A 21,162-nucleotide genomic window follows, 5' to 3' on the forward strand; every position below is an offset into this window, starting at 1 on the left:
AGATGTAAAATCATACTGGCTATTAAGAATTTAAATACAAACACAAAATGTAACTCAAAATTACTTTTTGAGCAAACAGTTAAAAATTATGCTACAACCTATGAACTACTGATATGTAAATGCACTTGTGTATACCATTAACTTGAACTTGTTGACCCTTTTTAATGAAAATGAGACTTTATATGTTGGTAATGAATACCACAGGTCTGTGAAAATAGAAATGTTTCCATAATGAAGTAACTTATTTGAACCCCAAGGTATAAAAGCCTTCTAGAGTTGCATTTATTTCAGATTTTCTGTAGGTTACAGGAAACAACCCTCTTACCCTCTCTAACGTCCTGATTCTCAAGTTCTTTCATCATCTCCTTATTTCGCCCATCATTGTCTTCTGTCCATGAGATAGGGTTGAATGGCTGCAGCCTTGAGCAGGGTTTGGGGAGGCAGGCTCACATGGCAGAGCATGGACAGTGAGGCACACATCCAGGTTCCAGTAGATCAGATCATTTCTAGGAGGGCCCCACGGCTGCCTTTCTGCTACTTTCTCATCTTCGCTCCAAATAGGATGCTTTTCTTCACTGGACTATTCAAGTGGAGACACTTTACATTTTCCTAAGTGACTGTCTACTACTAATTAAGAGTGAGAAACCTACTGACTGGAAGAGGTATGCTTTCCATAACCAGTGTATCTTATGTATAATTTGATCTCAGGAAAATAGAAAGTTCTCCACAGATCCTACAGTGAGATTTAGAAAGTATCAGGACACCCTGTATTCCTAAGAATATTCCTGAGAGTAAATTTTACTAATCCCATCCTTAATCCTTTATTGTACTGTTTCAGCAGGTGATGACAGAAATATCTATGTGTGATTACATATACATATATATTTATTTGTATATATATATATATATATATATATATATATATATTAAAATTTATTTGAACATCCAGGGGCTGTACCTGTGGTGTAGCGGGTTAAAACCCTGGTCTGCAGTGCTGGGCATCCCACATAGGTGCTGGGTGAAGTCTTGGCTGCTCCACTTCCAATCCAGCTTTTTTGCTGGTGCACCTTAAGAAGGCAGCAGAGAACCCCTGAACTCATGTGGGATACCTGGAGAAAGCTTCTGGCACCTTAGTTCAGATTGGCCTAGTTCCAGTCACTGCAGCCATTTGGAAAGTTGGACCAGTGAATGGAAGACTTCTCTCTCTCTCTGCCTCTACCTCTTTATAACTCTGTCTTTCAAATGAATGAAAATAAATCTTTAAAAAAAATTTGAACTTACCATTCATTAGGGTCTTCCACAGTGACAGAGTCCAGTGTACCCTGGTTTGGGCTAAGAGATTATAAAGCAAAAGTACACAGTCAGAAAGGATGCTGATTTCAAGCTAAGTTTTTAGATGAAATCTGTACAGTTATTGTAGGTACAAATGGATTTTTACTCTTAGGTTTGAGGGTCCTTCCTAAAGTTTGTGGAAATGAAATAAAAAGGCAAGTTACTTTAGTGCAAAATAATATATCTTTATTTATTAATGATGTTGATTCATTCATGTATGACCTAGTAGATCATAAACTTAGTTTTGGGGCCAGAGAGTTATAGGTACTGAAAAACTAGGGAGTCTTTAGTTACTACTTAAACCCAGTGTTGATGGTATTAGGAACAAGACTTCATATTTCAAGTATAAAACTCTTAGTTATATGCACTTAGACTTGCTCTAGATATAACTAAAACTATTATTAACTTAGTCCCAGTGAGTGACAGCCCATTGTGGTGGCATTTACATCAACTTAACTTTAATTTGTAGGGACACATCACTCTCACCTCACCTAAATTCTGGATACTCAAGTCTCACCTTCACCTCCTTGCTTTCACACATGTTTGTGGTTCTTGTCCATAAGATATGGTCAGGTAGCTGCAGATCTGAGCCAGAGGTTCATTCATCCAATAGTGGGTCTGGCATGGGTTATGGGTATGGTGAGGATTTGGGACATTTCTAGGGTTTATAAGTTTTATTTTCTGTGCTAAGGACTCTTCTTCTCCGTGCTCAATTTTACCTTTTCCTTATTGCAAATAGGATTTCTCCTCAATTGCTTTATGTTATAGAATGAATATTGTCCCCTAAATTTGATTGATTATATCCTAAGCCTTGTAACTCACAATGTGAGCTGATGTGCTAATAGGCTCACTGGAAACTAAGCAGTTAAGACGAGGTTCTATTGGCATTGAGTGAGCTCCTACTCCAATATGACTGGTGTCCCGATAAAAAGAAAAAAATGTGAATGCAGGCACACACAGAAAGCCTGTCATATACAGATGTGAGCAGAGACCTGGGTAAGGAATCTAACTACCAAGCAACCAGCAATAGCTAGGAGAGAGGCATAGAACAGATTCATTGTTACAGACCTCAAAAGAAGGCAACCCACACAAATTCATTTTCGAGTTCTAACCGCTAGATCTGTTACATAATAAATTTGTTTAAGACACTCAATTTGTCATATGATGTTACAGTAGCTCTAGCAAATGAATACTCTACTAGAGTTGCAAGCACAAGTGATCTGATAGTTTTCCAAGAATGTTGGCTACTAGTCATCAAGATGGGAGCAAGTCTGTTTCTTCTGACCTGTTCCTCTTTTATAGAACTTGAAGCAAAAAAAGAAAAAAATGTTACATACAAAAGTTGGCACTGCCAATACTTTAGAAAGTGTTTTGAAGGAAATGACATTTAATATGAATTTAGACATATATGTATATATCTGTGTACAAGTAGGTATCTAACCTTTCATTTTTGACTCCGCCATAAGTGGATACTGCTTCATTTGGAGCAGGGCTAAGGATTAAACTGCACATAATCAAATACCACATGAATTCATGAACTTCATTTTTTATTCAAATTAGCTGTAATTGACCAACAACTTTAATTTACTTAAACCTAAAAAATTCACAATTATTTATTTATTTGGAAACAGGTATCTCCTTTTTGTGTAAAGAAAAAAAGTTTTATATGTTGGAAATTAAATTCCTAGGCCTATAAAATAAACCTTAATACATCAAGATTTTAAAAAGTTTACTAACTGTAATAATTAAAATGTATATAGCATAAACTGACAAAAGCAGGATAATTAGCATTTTCATCTCATTATTATTCCATTATATTTGGAGATGTTGAGATTCTTCCAGTTCTTTGTAAAATATGTAATAGGCTATTGTAAACTATTGTCATCCCACTGTGCTGTGGAAATCAAGGACTTTCTCCTTCTAACTTCCTTTTGATACCTGTTGTGCAGCCACTCTCTGTAACTACTACTAGACCTCTTCAAGTTCTAAGTACCTATACCTCTTGTCCCATCTGATTTCCTGCTTTATCAGCCCCCCTCTCACCATCTCCTTGATTAAACTCATCATGGTTACCTTTCCTGCCCCCATAGATAGGGTTGAATCACTGCAGGCTAGAAGCAAGAGTTCCACCCAATGTGATAGTGGGTTTGGGCTGAGTGGATTAGCCTCACATGGTGGCAGTGCCCAGGAGCATGAGGGATTAATCCTGGGAACATTAGCTCTCTTCTTTGCACTGAGGCCTCCTGTGCTCCCTGCCTACATCTACCAAGTCTTTGCTTCCAAAATGGGTTCTCTTCTCCCTTGTGTCACTGTCCATCTCACAAACAGGTATTTTGACAGTTGCCTAGGTTCTGAATTGTGATAGGCTCTGGTTTCTTGTTTCTAAAGTTCAGAATCACACCATGAGTACATATTGTTTGACCTGGTCAACTCTTTTATCTAGGTAGAAAACACAAACAGGTTACATACAGACTCTGACAGGCTGTAAATTAACTGTGTGTTGTGTGTTGTCATAACGACTCCAAAATGGTTTCCCATGCAGATAACAGAAAACAAACTCACCTATTATTGACATTCTGGCTAGGGACCACCAAAATGTCTGTCAATGGATTATCATCCCTGTGAAAAGAAAAAATATCACAATGAATATCACTGGATGATTTGGGAGAAATGATGCTCTTTCCTGAAAGGAGTTTCAGGGAACAAAGAATAAGTCATACATGAGAAAGCCTAGGGACACATGATGGGAACTAAAGCCACAGTTTAGGATCATGGCAGTGAGACCTGTAAGCCTGCCTCCAGATATGCTTGTGTGTGTATGTGAGGGTGTGTGTGTCCATATGTGCTTGTGTATGTGTGTGTGTGTGTGTGTCCTTGTGAATGTAATTATTTACTAGAAATAGAAGGAAGCAAGGGGAAGCACCAATGTGATGATGAAGCATTCTTCCTTATGTTCTATTCTCTGTCTTGTTCTGGTCAATGTCAGATAAATTTGGGAAATGAGAGGAATATGACACTGTAGGGATGGGGGAATCCATCTGGATATAAGTTCATGTAGGTTACAAATAAAGTGGTGGGGGAAATGCTGGAACAATTACAGTTTGAATGGCAAAAATTAGTCCCTGGTGGCTATTTGGTTAGCCTGAAACCAGTAATATAGGTCAGCATCTACCTAAACTATAAGATTTTATAAACTGAAAATAGAGCATGAGATCAGAATGATTATTTTTATTGCACTTTTTTTCTAGTGCATCTTATTTTTTAGAGGAAATTTGTGGAAAAATTAAAGTACTGAAAGTTCTTATATACAATTATACTCATTCTGTCTCAGACAGTTCCTTCTATTCCTAACACTTTATTATTCTTATGATACACTTGCTACAACTAATATTAATGTATTAACTAAAGCCCATACTTGGGGTTCATTCATTGTTTTGCACAGTTCAGTGGATTTTGCTAAATGCATGGTGTCATTGTCCATCATTACAGCATCAAACAGAATAAATTTCCCTACCCTAAAGATTCCTGTCTCCTACTGATTCATTTGTTTAATCATCCACCACCAATGCCTGGCAACCCACTGATCACTTTTCCTGTTTCTATACCTTTCTAGAATGTCATATAGTTAGAATCATATAGTAAGTAGCCTTTTCATATTGGCCTCTTTAACTTAGCCACATGCATTCATAGTGTTGACATTTTTTTCATGGCTACACAATTCATTTATTTTTAGTGCTGATAAATGTGCCATTTTATGTACATACTGGTTTGTTTATACACTCCTCTATCGAAGGATATGTTAGTTGCTTCCAATTCTTAGCAATTATGAAAAAAGCCGCTAAAAATATCTGTATGTATGTTTTCATGTGGACATAACTTTCAACCCAATTGGGTAAATATTTAAGAGTGTAGTTGCTGGGTTGTATGGTAAGACTATTTTTTGGTTTTGCAAGAAACTGTCAAATTCTTCTGAAAAGTGGCTGCATAATTTTGCATTCCCCCTAGCAATGAATGAAAGTTCCTACTGCTCCTCATCCTTGCCAGTATTTAGTATTTTCAGTGTTTGAGATTTTAGCCCTTCTAATAGACACGTATTAGTATCTTATCATTGTGTTAATTTGCAGTTCTCTACCAATGTATGACTATGAGCATCTGTTGATATGCTTATGGGCTGTCTGTATATCTTCTGGGTGAGGTGTCGGGTAAAAGGATCGTTATGTTTTCTTGCAAAAAAAAAACATTGCTTTATCATTACTTATTGTCCCTTGTTAACAGTTGACAAGTTCCTTAGTGTGAACTCTGCATTTTCTGAAATTAATACAGCTATTCTTGCTTTTTCAAAGTTAGTGTTAGTATGAAATATCTTCCTCCATTCTCTCATGTTATTCTACTAGTATCTTTACAGTTGAAGTAGGTTTTTTGCTGAAACTATATGGTTGAATGTTGTTATTATTTCTGTCTAACCCTATCCTTTAATTGTTGTATTAGATCATTTACATTTAACGTGACTTTAATACAATGATATTAATAACTTTTTTACTTTTCTCTGAGTTCATTGTATAAAGGCCCCTGAACCCCTGAACCCATGTGGGAGACCTCACTTTTCAACCTTTTTTTACATTGAAAAGTTTTCTTCAGACTAACTTTCAGCTAGCACATGTGCCTAACAAATTTCAAAAATGAAATTAATGGTTCATAAATTCCACAGGAAATTCCTTTGGCAACGCTTGCCTCAAATGAACACATCAGCATCTATTCCTGTGACTATCCTTCAGTCATACTCAGTTATGATTAAGCCAACATTCCCCCAAAGGTTTATAATGAAACAGTAGTTTGGAAATTATTAATACAAAATAAAATAAGAGCACTTATATTTCAGGTGCTATTCAAATACTTTACATATCATAATTCCTCAATTCTCACAGTCTTATGAAGTCTACAGTATTATTATCTCCATTTGATATATGAAAGCAATTAGCCTCAGAGAGGGTGACTAACTTGCCTACCATCACAGCTAGAAGTAGTAGACATGAGATTTGAATTCTCTTATCCATAATACTTTACCTGACTTTTCCAACGTTTATGTAAGTTCGAGAAATTGATTGCACACATTTCATTTGTCTTTAAGGATTTATTTATGTATTTGAAAGGCAAACTTAAAAAAGAGAGAGAGAGAGATCTTAGTTGTGCTGGTTCACTCCTCAAATGGCCCCAACAACCAGGCTTGGGCCGGGCTGAAGCCAGGAGCGAGGTGCTTCATCTAGGTCCTTCACATGGATGCAGGGGCCCAAGTACTTGGACCATCTGCTGCTTTCACAGGCACATTAGCAAGAATGCTGGATCAGAAGAGGGGCAGCTGGGACTTGAACTGGCACCCATATGCAATGCTAGTGCTGCAGGTGGTGGACTTAACCCACTGTGCAGCAGCACCAGCCCCACAACATTTCTCTTATAAATACTTTGGATCTCTAGAAGGTGACCAGAATATGCTGTGGTTCCTGACTTATTTGAACACAAACCTCTTTCTGACAAAAATGTAAGAAACACATTACAGAAACAGCATATTAAATGCTATTTATCTGTCCCTTTAGCAAACCAGTTTTTGACTCTGAACAATAGATCAAAACTCTAAGACCAGACAGACATGATTATTATGTTATTCTTTGACTGTTTAGAAATAAGGACTATAGTGGATTTTCCAATCATTTTTGCCTGGGCTGAGGGTCCATGAAAGGAGTCTTTCAAGTTCTCATCTGATCTTCTGATGTCCTTGAAGCATGGCTGATAGGTCTTTAGGAAAAAAATGACCTTTATAAAAAGAAAGATATCTATAGGTATCTGCTATCTCTCAAAAAGAATACCAAAGGGATGTGCTGGGGATACAGCAATAAATCACCTTAGGGAAAAAGTTCATACTGACAAAAAGGGCAATATGAGTTTTTGATGCAGGCAGCCTCATTGAATGATTACCAGATTTTCCTAATGGTTGTTTTTTTTAACTTTTATTTAATAAATATAAATTTCCAAAGTACAGCTTTTGGATATAATCTCCTGATGGGTTCTATAGAGGAAGAGAACTGGTCAATATTCAAGTTACCCCTCAGATCCAGCTGACAGACTAGGACAGCCAATCATTTTTTCTTGGGACACCAATATACTTGGGCATGAAACATCCATACAATAAATGGGATATATTTCCAATATTCAGGAGGCAAAAACTCTCTTAAACAATTGGCTTCAGATAGGAACACCTAAGGGACAAGTCTCTGGTATACACTTACAGATCTCATTCAGATTCTTAAATTGTGCTTATAAAAGGCGGGGCTATCTGTATAAGCATTCATCTGATCCACAGATTTTAATATTCATACAGTTTTAGCATTTTCATGCTAAGTTGTAAGCCCCAGTGTCACTAATAAAAACACATTCATGACCTTTACTGTAGTAATTAACAACATTTCAGGTGTTAATCAAGACAAGACAGCTGAAGCCCTTGTGGTGGCCTCTATGTGGAATGATTTCCTGAGTTGGACTTAGCTTATCATTCCAGAATACATCATCCTCTGGTAGGGCAACCAGATTTCCCATAAGAAAAGCATAAAGTGATTGGTACATGCATGTTATCACACCATCAAAACTAGTGTTTTTAAGGACATTTCAGACATAGATTAACAAGGTCTTTATTCTGTGAGCTTGACAAATTTCATCTCCATACAGTTTATATTTAGCAGGGAAGAATGTACAGATTGCCTATCACATTAACTAAAGTTGAAAGTTATGTTTAAGATTCAGTACATTCGAATAATATCACTTACGTATTAGTATTTTTCTTTTGAGAGAACCAGCGATACTGACGATTCTTTTTGAATCTCTTCATATCGCCATGTGGTTAAATTCAATCCAAAATCTAAGAAAAGTAAAAGCACTTGTGAATTTTATATCCAATGTCTTTAGACACCTTTCATATCCTTCAACTTAGAAAATCTTACATAGAACTTATTAGGTATGGATCAGCATTTCTAAGGTACTGAATCCATAAAGATAGGAAATCTACAGTACCATGTAATTTGATCACTCATGTGGAACATGCATTCTGTATTTGCTCTTGATATTGTAGTTCCAAAAGAAGAAAACAAAATTTTTGAACATTCGACAACATGTAAGTTTACCTACAGTATATTTATTTTTGAAACTTATTGGTTGTTTTTAAAAGTTTTTTTTTTATTTCATAGAAAGGCAGTTATAGAGAGAAACAGAGAGACAGAGCAAGTTAGATCTTCCATCTGCTGGTTCACTCCCCAGATAGCTGCAATGGCTGGAGCTGGGCTGATCTGAAGCCAGGAGTCAAGACCTTCTGGATCACCCACATGGATTCAGGAGCCCAAGCATTTGGGCCATCCTTGGCTGCTTTCTCAGGCCATTAGCAGGGATCTGGATTGGAAGTGGAGCAGCTGGGATTCAAAATGCACCCAAATGAGATGCTGGCACTGCAGACATTGTCTTTACCTGCTATGCCAGAGCAGCAGCTTTACCTGCTATGCCACAGCACTGGCCCCAGAATAGACATTTTTAAGATCACCCAGTTGCTACACAGAATGCAGAAAGTGAAACAAAATCTATTATATCTCAATATCTGTATCATCATAGTGACTTGTGATATTTCCATCCTGAAATATTCTGCAGAATAAATCAAAGAAGTGTGAGAAAAGAGATGTGTCCCTCAACATTACACCCAGTGGCTTTGTGTCATGTAAGAAAAGTGGAAGTCACTGGAAAACAAGACATTTCCAATCACATTGCCAGGGAAAAACAACTGATGACTATACTTAGGCAGCCAATTTGCCATAAGCCCCTAAACTCTTGGCAAGGAGAGAAAAATAAAATGTAATAGAAAATTTTTTTTAAATAATAGTCTAATTTGGGCATAAATGTCGATTTTGAGTTTTGGACCTATGCCACAGCCACCTGTAACTTTCATACCTTTGAGTGGATACCAACTCATCGCTAAAGGAGGTAGAAATCCCCAAGCTCCCAATCTACAACCTGGTGATACAGAGATGTGGTAGAGTCACATCTTTAGATGTGAACTAGGGTCAGCCAAGGCAAAGTGGGATTTCTAAGAATCTTCTCTTTCTTACTAAGGCTCAGAAGAGGCTAGAAACAACAGGATACAATAGGTCTCAGTCTTGTGTACTCCTGCAGATTCCCCTAAAAGAAAGCTAACTTTTTTTAGACCTTGATTCAAGTTTCTTCTCCTACTATCCTTCGGAATACCTGTTTCCCTTTTTTCATATTTTCTTGTGTGTGTTTGTGTGTGTATATATATATATATATATATATATATACATATATATGTATATGTATATATATATTTTTTCTTGTTTTAATTTCCCCAAATCCAAGTTTGTTAAGTCAAATCTTCACTCAATTCCTTGCCAGCAACAAGGTCACTGCTACTTAACCAATATTGACTTAGTTGTTCATTGGTCCCAGAGGGTAAGGGAGACTTGGGAGGTCCTCCAGAGTGGAGAGAATGTTAATCAGTGCTCTTCTCACCACTAGGCTCAAAGCTATCTTCCCATCTATGAGCCCTAAAGACTCACAGCCCATCCCCACTCTCTTCCCTCCCTTTTCTCCAGCTATACACCTCCACTCTTTTCATGAGAATGAGAGGGCAGGGGATAGGATAGGGGGACCTTGCTCAGAGATCCTTACCACCATGTCCTATGCCTTTGGCTGCGAACATGCCAATGAAGGAACAAAAATTCCATGTCCATGGCAACCACAGATTCTGGTGGTCCTGAGACCATTGTGAGGAAAGAATGGAATGAACTTGGTCCCAGACTGAAAAGATTTTTTAAAGAGACATGCTCTTTGTTTTACAGTTGGATGACAGAGTATACCAACATCAAATACTCCAGAAGAATAATTCAAAGCAGAGATTATTCAATCTGTTTTTTTCTCTTGTATATAATGGAGGGGATTCTTATATACATAGACACTTCAAAAACTAGCTTTATCTTCTTCGTGGTTTGGGAGAGTCAATACAGTTAACATGTCAGTTCTTCCTCAAAAGAGTGTACAAATTCAATGCAATCTCAATCAAAAATTCCATTAGGCTTTAAGAAAATTTTGGTAGAAATTGGCAAGTGTTTCTAAAATTAATGTGGAAATACAAAGGAATTAGCATAAGCCAAACAACTTTGAAAAAAGAACAAAGTTGGAGGGCAAACATGAGTTGATTTTCAAAACACAAGTTTTGTATAAGCAAAACAGTATAGGACAGACTTAAGTAAAAAAATCAATTAAAAATCGAAAGAATAATAAAGAATCAAAAATCAAGGTATATACCTACACAAATAGACAACAGAGATGAAAAGAGAAATCAGCCATGCAGAGTAGTATTTTCAAAAAATGGAGGTTTGTTGATTGGAAAATTAACTTCAATATGTAAATTTCATCATACCAAAACACAGAGAAATAAATGTAAAACTAAAATTCAATTAAATTTCAGGAGAACACTCTATGGCCTGTATTAAGCAAAGTTTTCTGGACACAACCCCAAAAACACTATCTGCAAAATAAAAATTGGCAAATTAGACTTCATCAAATTTTTTTAACTTCTCTCCAAAAGACAGTTAGGAGAAAGAGAAGGGATTTCATAGCCTGAGAGAAAATCATTCCAAAGCATATATTTTAAAAGAGACATCCAAGGGATTCCAAGATGGTAGAATGGGAATGGAGATTACTGCTCTAGTCAAGGGGAATATAGTTAAAAAAAAAAAAGTGGAGAGAGTGCAATCTCAGGGAACAGTTAAGAAGAAAACTGCAGTGGGAACTCCACATAAGTTAGAAGGATGCTGTAGATCTAAGTAGAGGATGTGGACATACAGCACACAGACACAACACAGAACCCCAGCAGCCAAGAGCCTCAACAACATCTTTGGACAGTGAGGTGAGAGCCATAAAGCTGTGGGTAGAGCCTGGCATGAGTCTGGCTTGGAGCCCTGTGAGGGACAGTGTACCTACCATTCCAAAGAAAAACAAAGGGACCTGTTTCCCTCTCCTTCTGGCCATCTTACAATGGCATCCTGTAACTAGCTGAGAGAGGGTAGGTGCCATTTTGACATAGGTAACTGCTGCACCAGCTTGTGTCCACTCAACCAGTAGCCACCCGAGAGGAGATGTCCTGAGTCTGACTGGGAGAATTGACAAGGGGCTGGGTGCCCATGACTGTGGGAGCCTTGTGTTCAGGGAGAGTGAAAAACTGTGGCTGTGTAGGAGGGCACAGGGTATGGCTGGGTCTCTGGGCAGTCGCTGTGGGAAGCTCCACACACTCCAGGCTCCCTGATTGCCTTGGGAAGGCCATTGCTGAGAGATCTGTGCTCACATTGAAGATGGCATGGATACTTTGTGTGGTTCTTGTGGCAGCATGGATGAATACTGCACCCACTAGGGATAGCGCCCAGGAATTAGCTGCCTTGGAGGAGAGGAGTTCAGTCTGAGACTATACCAGTAGAGCTGATCATGCCCTCACCTATAATAATAAAAAAGAGAACTTTTAGCATGTCCAACTTGGTTGTGACCTTGGACATTCCCCTCACCTTGCAACACTGAACAGAGCTCTCTGGTAATACCCTTCATACACCTCTGAAAGAGAAAAGACTTCACTAAGCCATAGAGGCATAGTCCAAAGATAAAACCCATCAAGAGGAAAAAAAACTCTGGATATCTCCAAAAATCTTAAAAACAATTGCAGAAATTCAAGAAACAAAAATAGACTACATGACCCCCCCCCAAAGGAACACAAAAAAAAAAACACTTCAATACCAGAATCTGAAGATGAAAAGTTTAATGAAATGCCAGTAACTAATTTCAAGAAATTGATTATAGGATTACTTAGAAGTCACCAGAGGCAAATTCAGGAATTACAGTAATCTGTATGTGGTATGAATGAAAATTTTCCCATGAAATTAAAGGGGAATCAAAATGAAATTTTAAAAATTAAGAATTCAATAGATAAAATAAAAAATGTGGAAAACTTTAACCAGACTTGGTGGAGCAGAAGAAAGAATATCTGAGTTAGAAGATAAGTCTCTGGAAATTTTACAGTCAGACAAAAAAAATAAGAAATCAGAAAAATAAAAACAATGTTGGATATTTATGGGATACTATCAAAGGACTCAACATATGGGTGTTAACAGTTTTGGAAGGTGTGGAAAGAGAGAATGGATTAGAAGACCTTTTTATTGAACAAATTACATACAACTTCCCCAATTTGGAGAATGAAGGGATGGCCAAGTACAGAAAGCACATAAAACTCCTAATAGATGTGACCAGAAAAGACTTTCACCAGGAAACACTGTAGTCAAACTTTTGAAGTAACACAAAGAAAATATTCTAAAATGTGCATGAGAGAAATGCCAGATTACTTTCACAGGATCTCCAATTAGACTCACAGCTGACTTATCAGAAACCCTACAGGCTAGGAGAGAATGATGAGACATTTACCATGTGGGACATGCCCATTTGGGTACCAGCCAGAAACATCAAGCCTGCAACTGTCAACCAGAACCAGCTGAACAAGACTGAGAGTCCTCCTTTTTAGCAGGCAAACCTATCCTATCATCTTGCCATGAGGAACTGCCCTTAGCCACTGTTTTATACTCCACTAGCTCTCGTCAGCCTCTCAAATGGCCCACAGCCAGCGTGCAGTCATGCCATTCCTGATTACCATTGCTCCTCATTTCTACCCCATCTGAGCAAGCACTCCTGTGGTCTCCCATTTTGAGGGTTGGTTAGTCAAAGACAGGTAAGATCCCCTGGGGGATAACCTAAGATAGGCACAGCCACGTACGGAGACCCCAAGGAAACAGGGTCAACAATGATATGGCCAAGAATCATGCCTCCCGTTGCTCAAAAATAAACGAATAGGGGGAAATGTGATGGAATGAAAAGGCCATGCCAAGATGGCCACTGGCAGAAGAGCCTGCCTGGCAACAGGCTGTGATTGGATGGCTTTGGATACTGCCTGGCAACAGTTGTGATTGGTTATGGCATAAACCACCCCTTGACCGGATTGGCTGCCTTGGCTATATAAGCAGCTGTACCAACTGAAATAAACTAGTCTGCAGGCTGCTTGCCTCTGGCCTGCTTTGTCCCGATTCTCGGGGTCTGTGTGGTGATTCCATGCCTCTTGCCCCCACTACACTTCTCCTCTCAGAATGAATCCACAGCAACATATTCTTTCATTAATTTTTCCTGTCTTTATAGGATTCTGATCCCACCTTGCTGAATTCTAGTGTTCTTTGAACAATCACCACAAGATGTAGCTATCTACCAGTTCCTTTAGTTGCTTGTAGGGCAGAAGTCAGTGGAGCATCTTGATACAGTCATCATGGATATGTCTTCTACAGACTCTTTTTTAAAAGATTTATTTTATTTATTTGAAAGACAGAGTTACAGAGAGAGGGAGAGACAGAGAGGTTTTCCATCCACTGGTTCACTCCCCAGATGGCCATAATGGCTAGAGCTGCACCAATCTGAAGAAAGTAGCCAGAAGTTTCTTCCAGGTCTCCCACGTGGGTGGAGGGGCCCAAGGACTTGGGCCGTCTTCTACTGCTTTCCCAGGCCATAGCAGAGAGCTGTATGGGAAGAGGAGCAGCCAGAACTAGAACCAGAGCCCATATGGGATGTCAGCACTTCAGGCCAGGACTTTAACCCAGTCAGCCACAGTGCTGGCCCCTTCTACAGACCTTTGACATGCCCTCCTTTGTTTGTGTATACATATGTACATATATGTAAATATAGACATGCATATTTGAGGCCTTGAAATGGTTAACGGAAAATAGAATTAAAATATAATGTACGTTCTTCATGAAATTTTTTAAGTGATCTGTACAAATCTTTTATGTACACACATCAATAGATACACATTTTTACACAAACTTCTGTTCACAGCATGCACACATGCAAACACACACACAGACACACACACAATGTAGACAAAACCCATGAAAAGAAAGAGAGGTCAGGATATGTAATATTCACTGTGAGGAGTATCCTTAGCAACATAGACTCTATTTGACACTATCTAAACCTTTTCACTATAGGATCTGTAAATAAATTCAAGTATATTTATTAGATCTAATTGAGTAAAACAGGCAGAAATCACGAATGGGATGTTTACTGCTTAGTGTGTTTGTTATTGTTAGTAGCATCCAATTCCTTACAAAACTATCTAAAGTTTTTCATTATGGTCTATACTACAGTAAGCCATAGAAAGAAAGAAATCTATGGGGAGCTATCACAGCTAATGGAATCTGGTGGTGTCTCATCCTCCAGAACTCCGTCACTATGTGAGACTGGTGGCCCAAACCCAACCTCCTTTTGGAGGTTTCCCATGGCTCCAGCCTGAAGCTGTTTGACTATATGTTATATGAAGGAAAGTGAAATCTGTATGAAGGTAGGAAGGTGATGGAGAGACTTGAGAATTGGAAATCTAGGTGGAGTGGAGTGATGCATGCCTAAAGTAAATTTGAATTCAAAGAAAATGCTGAAAAGTAGAAAAGCCATTGGGACTGGTGTTGTGGTGCAATGGATGGAGCTGCCAGTTGCAGCACTGGTATCAGACTTACAGTTTGAGCCTCAGCTATTCCTATTCCAATACAGCTTCCTCATAATACACCTGAGAAAGAAGTAGATGATGGCCAAATTACTTGAGTTTTTGCCACCCACATGGCAGATCCAGATGAAGTTACTGGCTTCTGGCTTCTGCCTGGAATAGCCCTAGCCATTGCAGGCATTTGGGGAGTGAATGAGTAGCTGGAATATCTCACTGTCTCTCCTCTCTATGACTCTTTCAAATAAACAAAATAATCTCTTTTTTATTTTTTTTAAATTTTTTGACAGGCAGAGTGGACAGTGCGAGAGAGAGACAGAGAGAAAGGTCTTCCCTTTTACCATTGGTTCACCCTCCAATGGCCGCGCTGGCCACAGCGCACCGCGCTGATCCGATGGCAGGAGCCAGGTGCTTCTCCTGGTCTCCCATGCGGGTGCAGGGCCCAAGCACTTGGGCCATCCTCCACTGCACTCCCTGGCCACAGCAGAGAGCTGGCCTGGAAGAGGGGCAACCGGGACAGAATCCGGCGCCCTGACCGGGACTAGAACCTGGTGTGCCGGCACCGCAAGGCGGAAGATTACCTAGTGAGCCGCGGCGCCGGCCAAAATAATCTTTTTTAAAAAAGATTTAAGACCTCATTCACTGGTAGGGACTTAGGTAATAACCAAGAGTTCACATCATCTGGAAGCATTGCTGATTTCACAGGCATTTGCTACTCCTTAGTGGAAGATAAAAGTTTTATTTCCTTTAAAAAAAAAAAAGAATTTTTGTCTTCATTTAAAAGGCAGAGGTACAGAGAAGAGGGGCATTTTTTTTTCCAGTCACTGGTTCACTACCCAGATTGCCACAACAACTGGGATGGTGCTGGGCTGACCCAGTAAACCAGGACTTCTTCCGGGTCTTCCATGTGGGTACAGGGACCCAAGCACTTGAGCCATCTTCTGCTGCTTTCCCAGATATATTATCAGAGAGCTGGATTGGAAGTGGAGCAAAAGTCGTGAAAGGCATGCCTCTTCCAGTCAGTATCTTTGGCACTTATAGGTGATAGCCACCAATCCCTCAGGAAACTCAGGTTTCTCATTTTTCTCATTTGTGGATCTCTGCTAAAATGGGATGAAAAAGGAGAGATTTCTATTTGGAGCAAAGAGGAGGAAGAAGTAGTCAGGGAACCACTATGCCCTCCGCAGAAGTGATCAGGGCTAATGGAACCTGGATTTGTGCCTCTCCATCCAGAGCTCTGCCAACATCTATGGCTGGGGACCTCCTCTCAGCATCATTTAGGAGAGAGTCCCTGACTCAGGCCTGTAGCTACTTGACCATATACCATGGGCAAAAAAGTCAATGATGCATGGAAATAAGGACGTGGTGGAGGGACTTCAGAATATGAAATATAGTTAGGATAAAAGGGATGTTTCCTATAACTTATAGTTAAATTTGACATAAATGTAACCCTAAAATACTTTTACATCTTGGGATTAAATATAACTTACTTCACTCTGGATAAACTTCCATTTTCATAGACCTGAAATGTTTACAACTGGTATATAAAGCCTTACTATTAATTTTTAAAAAGACCTTCCAAGTTCAAATAAGTGATTTACACAAGTGCATTGAAATATCAGCTACTAGAGTAATAATAAAGAGTTTTACATAAATCTTGAGGCACATTTTCTCAGGATTAAGATATTAACTACTGGTGTAGAAAGCCTCATTCTTTTTTTTTTTAATTATTTGACAGGTAGAGCTATAGACAGTGAGAGAGAGAGTCAAAGAGAAAGGTCTTCCTTCCATTGGTTCACCCCCCAAATGGCTGCTATGGCCAGTGCTGTGCCAATCCGAAGCCAGGAGCCACGGGCTTTTTCCTGGTCTCCCATGTGGGTGCAGGGTCCCAAGCACTTTGACCATCTTCCACTGCTGTCCCAGGCCAAAGCAGAGAGCTGGACTGGATGAGGAGCAACTAGGACTAGAACCCAGCACCCATATGGGATGCTGGCACCACAGGTGGGGGATTAACCAAGTGAACCATGGCACTGACCCAAAAACCTCATTCTAATTACAATGAAACATTGAGTTCAAACAGTGATACGTTCATGGAATTTAAAGATCATTCAGTTTATGTCTATAGGCTTTTGACTCAAGAAAAATATAAGATTGAAAAAAATTCTCTCAAAACTAAAATATTGATTACTAACATAGAAAATCTCATTTCTAACAAAAATGGCACAATGAATTCAAACGGTGATATATACATGAATATTTAAATATCAATCAGTTATGTCTGGAGTACTTTTAGGTTTTTTACCCAAGAAAATTAAGTTCAGAATTACACCTCAAGTTCAACCATATACACTCTTTTTTTAAAAAAAGGTTTATGTATTTGAAAGTCATAGTTACACCCAGAGAGAAGGAAAGACAGAGACAGACAGACAGAAGAAAGAGAGAAAGAGAGAGAGAGAGAGAGGTCTTCCATCCTCTGGTTCACTCCTCAATTGGCTGCAATGGCCAGAGCTGCACTGATCTGAAGCCAGGAGCCTCCTCTGGGTCTCCCATGTGGGTGCAGGGACCCAAGGACTTGAACCATCTTCTACTGCTTTCCCAGGCCATAGCAGAGAGCTGGATTGGAAGTGCAGCAGCTGGGACTGGAATCAGTGTCCATATGGGATGCCAGCACTTTAGGTGGCAGCTTTACCCATTATGCCACAGCGCTGGCTTCTCAAATATATACTCCTAAAATCCCTTAGTTCAAACACACGCACACACACACAAATTAATATATATCCATATATCCTTCTGGAAACACACATTTACAAACATACACTACAGAAAAGGTGAACAAGAAAGAGATAAACATTTGTGAAAGTACTCTTAGGTGCCTCCATGGCAATACAGCATATCTTTTGATACTTTTGAAATCTTTTCACTGTAACATCTGTCAGTATCTTTCCAGTTCTTTTAGATAGAGTTGGTTATAGAGGAGTGTATTGTAAGAGGGATGCTTTTTCCTGTTGGCATATTTGTCATTCTTTGTTGTAGCCAACCTCTTGGAAAACTGTCAGATTTCTTGTGTATGAGACTCTATTGGAGTGAGTCAAGAGAGGAGAGACTACTTTTTGAAATAAGGAGGAGGTAGCAGTGGGTAGACAGCAGAGACCCCAGCATAAAGGAAGAGACCTGTGGGAGTTCCTCACTCTCTGAATCTCTGTGACCATGTGAGGCTGGTGCCAAAATCCAAACTCACCATTACACTGGATGGAACCCCAGTCCCAGGTGTGCAGATACTTGATTATACCTCATGGGCAAGAAAAACAACTGTTGATGGGTGAATGTGAGGAGAGGTGATAGAGGGAATAGGGGGCAGGATATTAGATGCAATTAGAGTTGAGCAACTACAAACCCTACAGGTATTTGAAATAATATAAACCAAAAAGGCTGTTTTTTGTTTTATCAGTTTCAGTAGTAAGGAGCTGTACTTAAATTGTGAATTGCTTTTTAGACATAAATATACATTTTGATCACAGAAAGTGTCATTTCTAGGGAAGGTGACACATCAGATTCCAAATAGCTAATAATTGATTTACAGGTGCACTGTTTAGAGGACATCTAAGTTTATAAATTGAAAAGTAACTGTAAATGTTCTAAGCTTAAAAACTAAGTCAAGGGGACCAATGTTGTGGTATAGCGGGTTAAGCCACCACCTCCAGTGCCGGCATCCCATATGAAAGGGCACCAGTTCAAGTTCCGGCTGCTCCTCGTCTGATACAGCTCTCTGCTGTGGCCTGGGAAAGCAGTAAAAGATGGCTCAAGTCCTTGGGCCCCTCCACCAACATGGGAGACTCAGAAAAAGCTCTTGGCTCCTGGATTCGGATCTGCGAAGCTCCAGCCAGACCTGTGCAGCTCCAGCTGTTGCAGACAATTGGAGAGTGAACCAGCGGATGGAAAACCTCTCTCCCTCTCCCTCTCCCTTTCTCTATCTCTCTCTCTACCTCTCCCTCTCCTTCTCTGTGTAACTCTGACTTTCAAATAAATAAATAAATCTTTTTTTAAAAAAATTGGCCGGCGCCGTGGCTTAACAGGCTAATCCTCCGCCTTGCAGCGCTGGCACACCGGGTTCTAGTCCTGGTCGGGGTGCTGGATTCTATCCCGGTTGCCCCTCTTCCAGGCCAGCTCTCTGCTATGGCCCGGGAGTGCAGTGGAGGATGGCCCAAGTGCTTGGGCCCTGCACCCGCATGGGAGACCAGGAGAAGCACCTGGCTCCTGGCTTCGGATCAGCGCAATGCGCCAGCCGCAGCGGCCATTGGAGGGTGAACCAATGGTAAAAGGGAAGACCTTTCTCTCTCTCTCTCTCTCTCTCACTATCCACTCTGCCTGTCAAAAAAAAATTTATAAAAAAAATTAAGAATCTCATATGGTGTCTTAGTGTGTACCTTTTTAATCCTTTAGCACTGTCCTGTATGAATTGAAACCCTCAGGTAGACAAACCAATATAAGATATAAATGAATAAGTACACATTTCCATCTGTTTCTCTCTAGACATACACGTGTTCATGAAATATAAGAATGCACACAAACAGCATACAGAAAGACTAGGATTTTGCTTATTCACTGTCAAGAGCATCTATATAATAGTGTTTCCTTAATGTAGCTTTTACCCTCCTCTCACAGTAAGCTTCAGTATGGAATATTTTTTGTTTTTTTGGGGGGGTTAAGGTAGGAAGAGGAAGAAAAACTTATTGAGGGGAACTTATTATTCCTACTGTTTATTACCCCTAGTTATTGTGCAGAGACTATACTAGTGTGAAAGTAAAGAGAGGATCCTGTTTGAAGCAACATGGAAGTAGCAATGACAGAAAGCAGAAGAGACCTCATCTAATTAGACTCTGGTCTATCCATTACCCTCTACAACTTGGCCACCATACAAACCTGATGCTCCAAACACACACACATCATCACATTAGATAGCGTCCCTGCCTCAAGGCTTCAGCTTCTCAAACCTATCCTTTGGGCAAGAAATACAACCACAATGGGTGAAATTAAAGATGTGATGGAGGGAATTGGGAATCAGGAATTTTGAGAGAACAAAAATATAAGGACTAAAAATGGAAATTGAACTTGAAATGGATTTCATAGGAAAAGGATGTTATGCTTTGGCATTAAGATCCACTTACATGGGGTGAGCATTTTGCACAAAAGCTAAGAGATCAATTGGGACACTCTCATCTCATAGTGGAGAGCTCACATCACATATTGGAGTGCCTGGTTAGAGTTGGCTCCTCTGCTTCCAACCCTGCTTCCTACTAATGCACATCCTGGAAGGCAGCCAATAATGGCTCAAGTACTTGAGTACCTCAACCAACATAAGAAACCCAGATGGAGTTTCAACTTCCTGGCTTCAGCCTGGCCTACCTCTGGCTCTTGTGGACATTTGGAAAAGTGAACCACTGGATGGAGCCTATCAAATAAAATACATAAATAAAAATTTAAAAATTCTAGTTATTTAATCTTGCTGTATTAGTATTTTATGAGTCTGGGATATTCAGCATTGATGTATAAACCTCATTTCTAATTTCAAAAAGGACATGCCAGTCCAAATTGGTGATATGCACATGAATATGTAAAGATAAACTAAGTCAAAATTCAAAGACACAAAATGTAAGCTTAAAATTACATAGCATATTGAACATGTACCATTTTAAACCGTTATCTCAAATCTGAATGCCCCAACAAAAGTAACCCATGACAGAGTAACCAATAAAATGTGAGTACATGTTTTTGTCCACATACACGAAGACACAGGTACACATACTCACACAAGAAAACTCTAAGACAATGACAGAGAGAGATTGAGATTTCTGAGATTTTCTTTCAGGAGCATCTATGGTAATCAGTGTCTTTTAAAAAAATGTTCAGAGGCTGCAGAGGCTGACATTTGGTGGAACAGTTATGCTGATTGAGATGTTTACTTCCCATATCAGGGTGCGTGGGTTTCAGCCCTTGCTCTGCTCTCAATTCTACCTTTCTGCTAATGCACAGCCTCAGTATGGTGGCAGCAGATGATGGCTCAAGTATTGAGTTCTCTGCCACCCATGTGGGTGACCTAGAATGAGTTGTGAGCTTCTGAGTTTACCTGTCCCAGCCTAGGCTGTTGCAAACTTTGAGGATTAAGCCAGCAAATGGGAGACCTCCCTCTCCCTCTCTCTCAAATAAGTACA

General features: G+C 39.5%; 1 protein-coding gene across 1 annotated transcript in view; it reads right to left on the minus strand.

Annotated features, from left to right (window-relative positions):
- Window positions 1-21,162, minus strand: part of LOC133762097 (phosphatidylinositol 3,4,5-trisphosphate 3-phosphatase TPTE2-like) — a 110,750-nt gene that overhangs the window by 80,461 nt on the left and 9,127 nt on the right. The window contains exons 3-6 of the mRNA XM_062195171.1: window positions 11,937-11,982; window positions 10,048-10,176; window positions 3,895-3,951; window positions 1,282-1,332 (exon numbers count right to left, since the gene is read on the minus strand). Of these exons, the coding sequence (XP_062051155.1) occupies window positions 1,282-1,332; window positions 3,895-3,951; window positions 10,048-10,176; window positions 11,937-11,982 (283 nt within the window). The remainder of the gene's footprint in view (window positions 1-1,281; window positions 1,333-3,894; window positions 3,952-10,047; window positions 10,177-11,936; window positions 11,983-21,162) is intronic.

The sequence above is a fragment of the Lepus europaeus genome, chromosome 6 (genome assembly GCF_033115175.1).
Source record: "Lepus europaeus isolate LE1 chromosome 6, mLepTim1.pri, whole genome shotgun sequence".
NCBI lineage: Eukaryota > Metazoa > Chordata > Mammalia > Lagomorpha > Leporidae > Lepus > Lepus europaeus.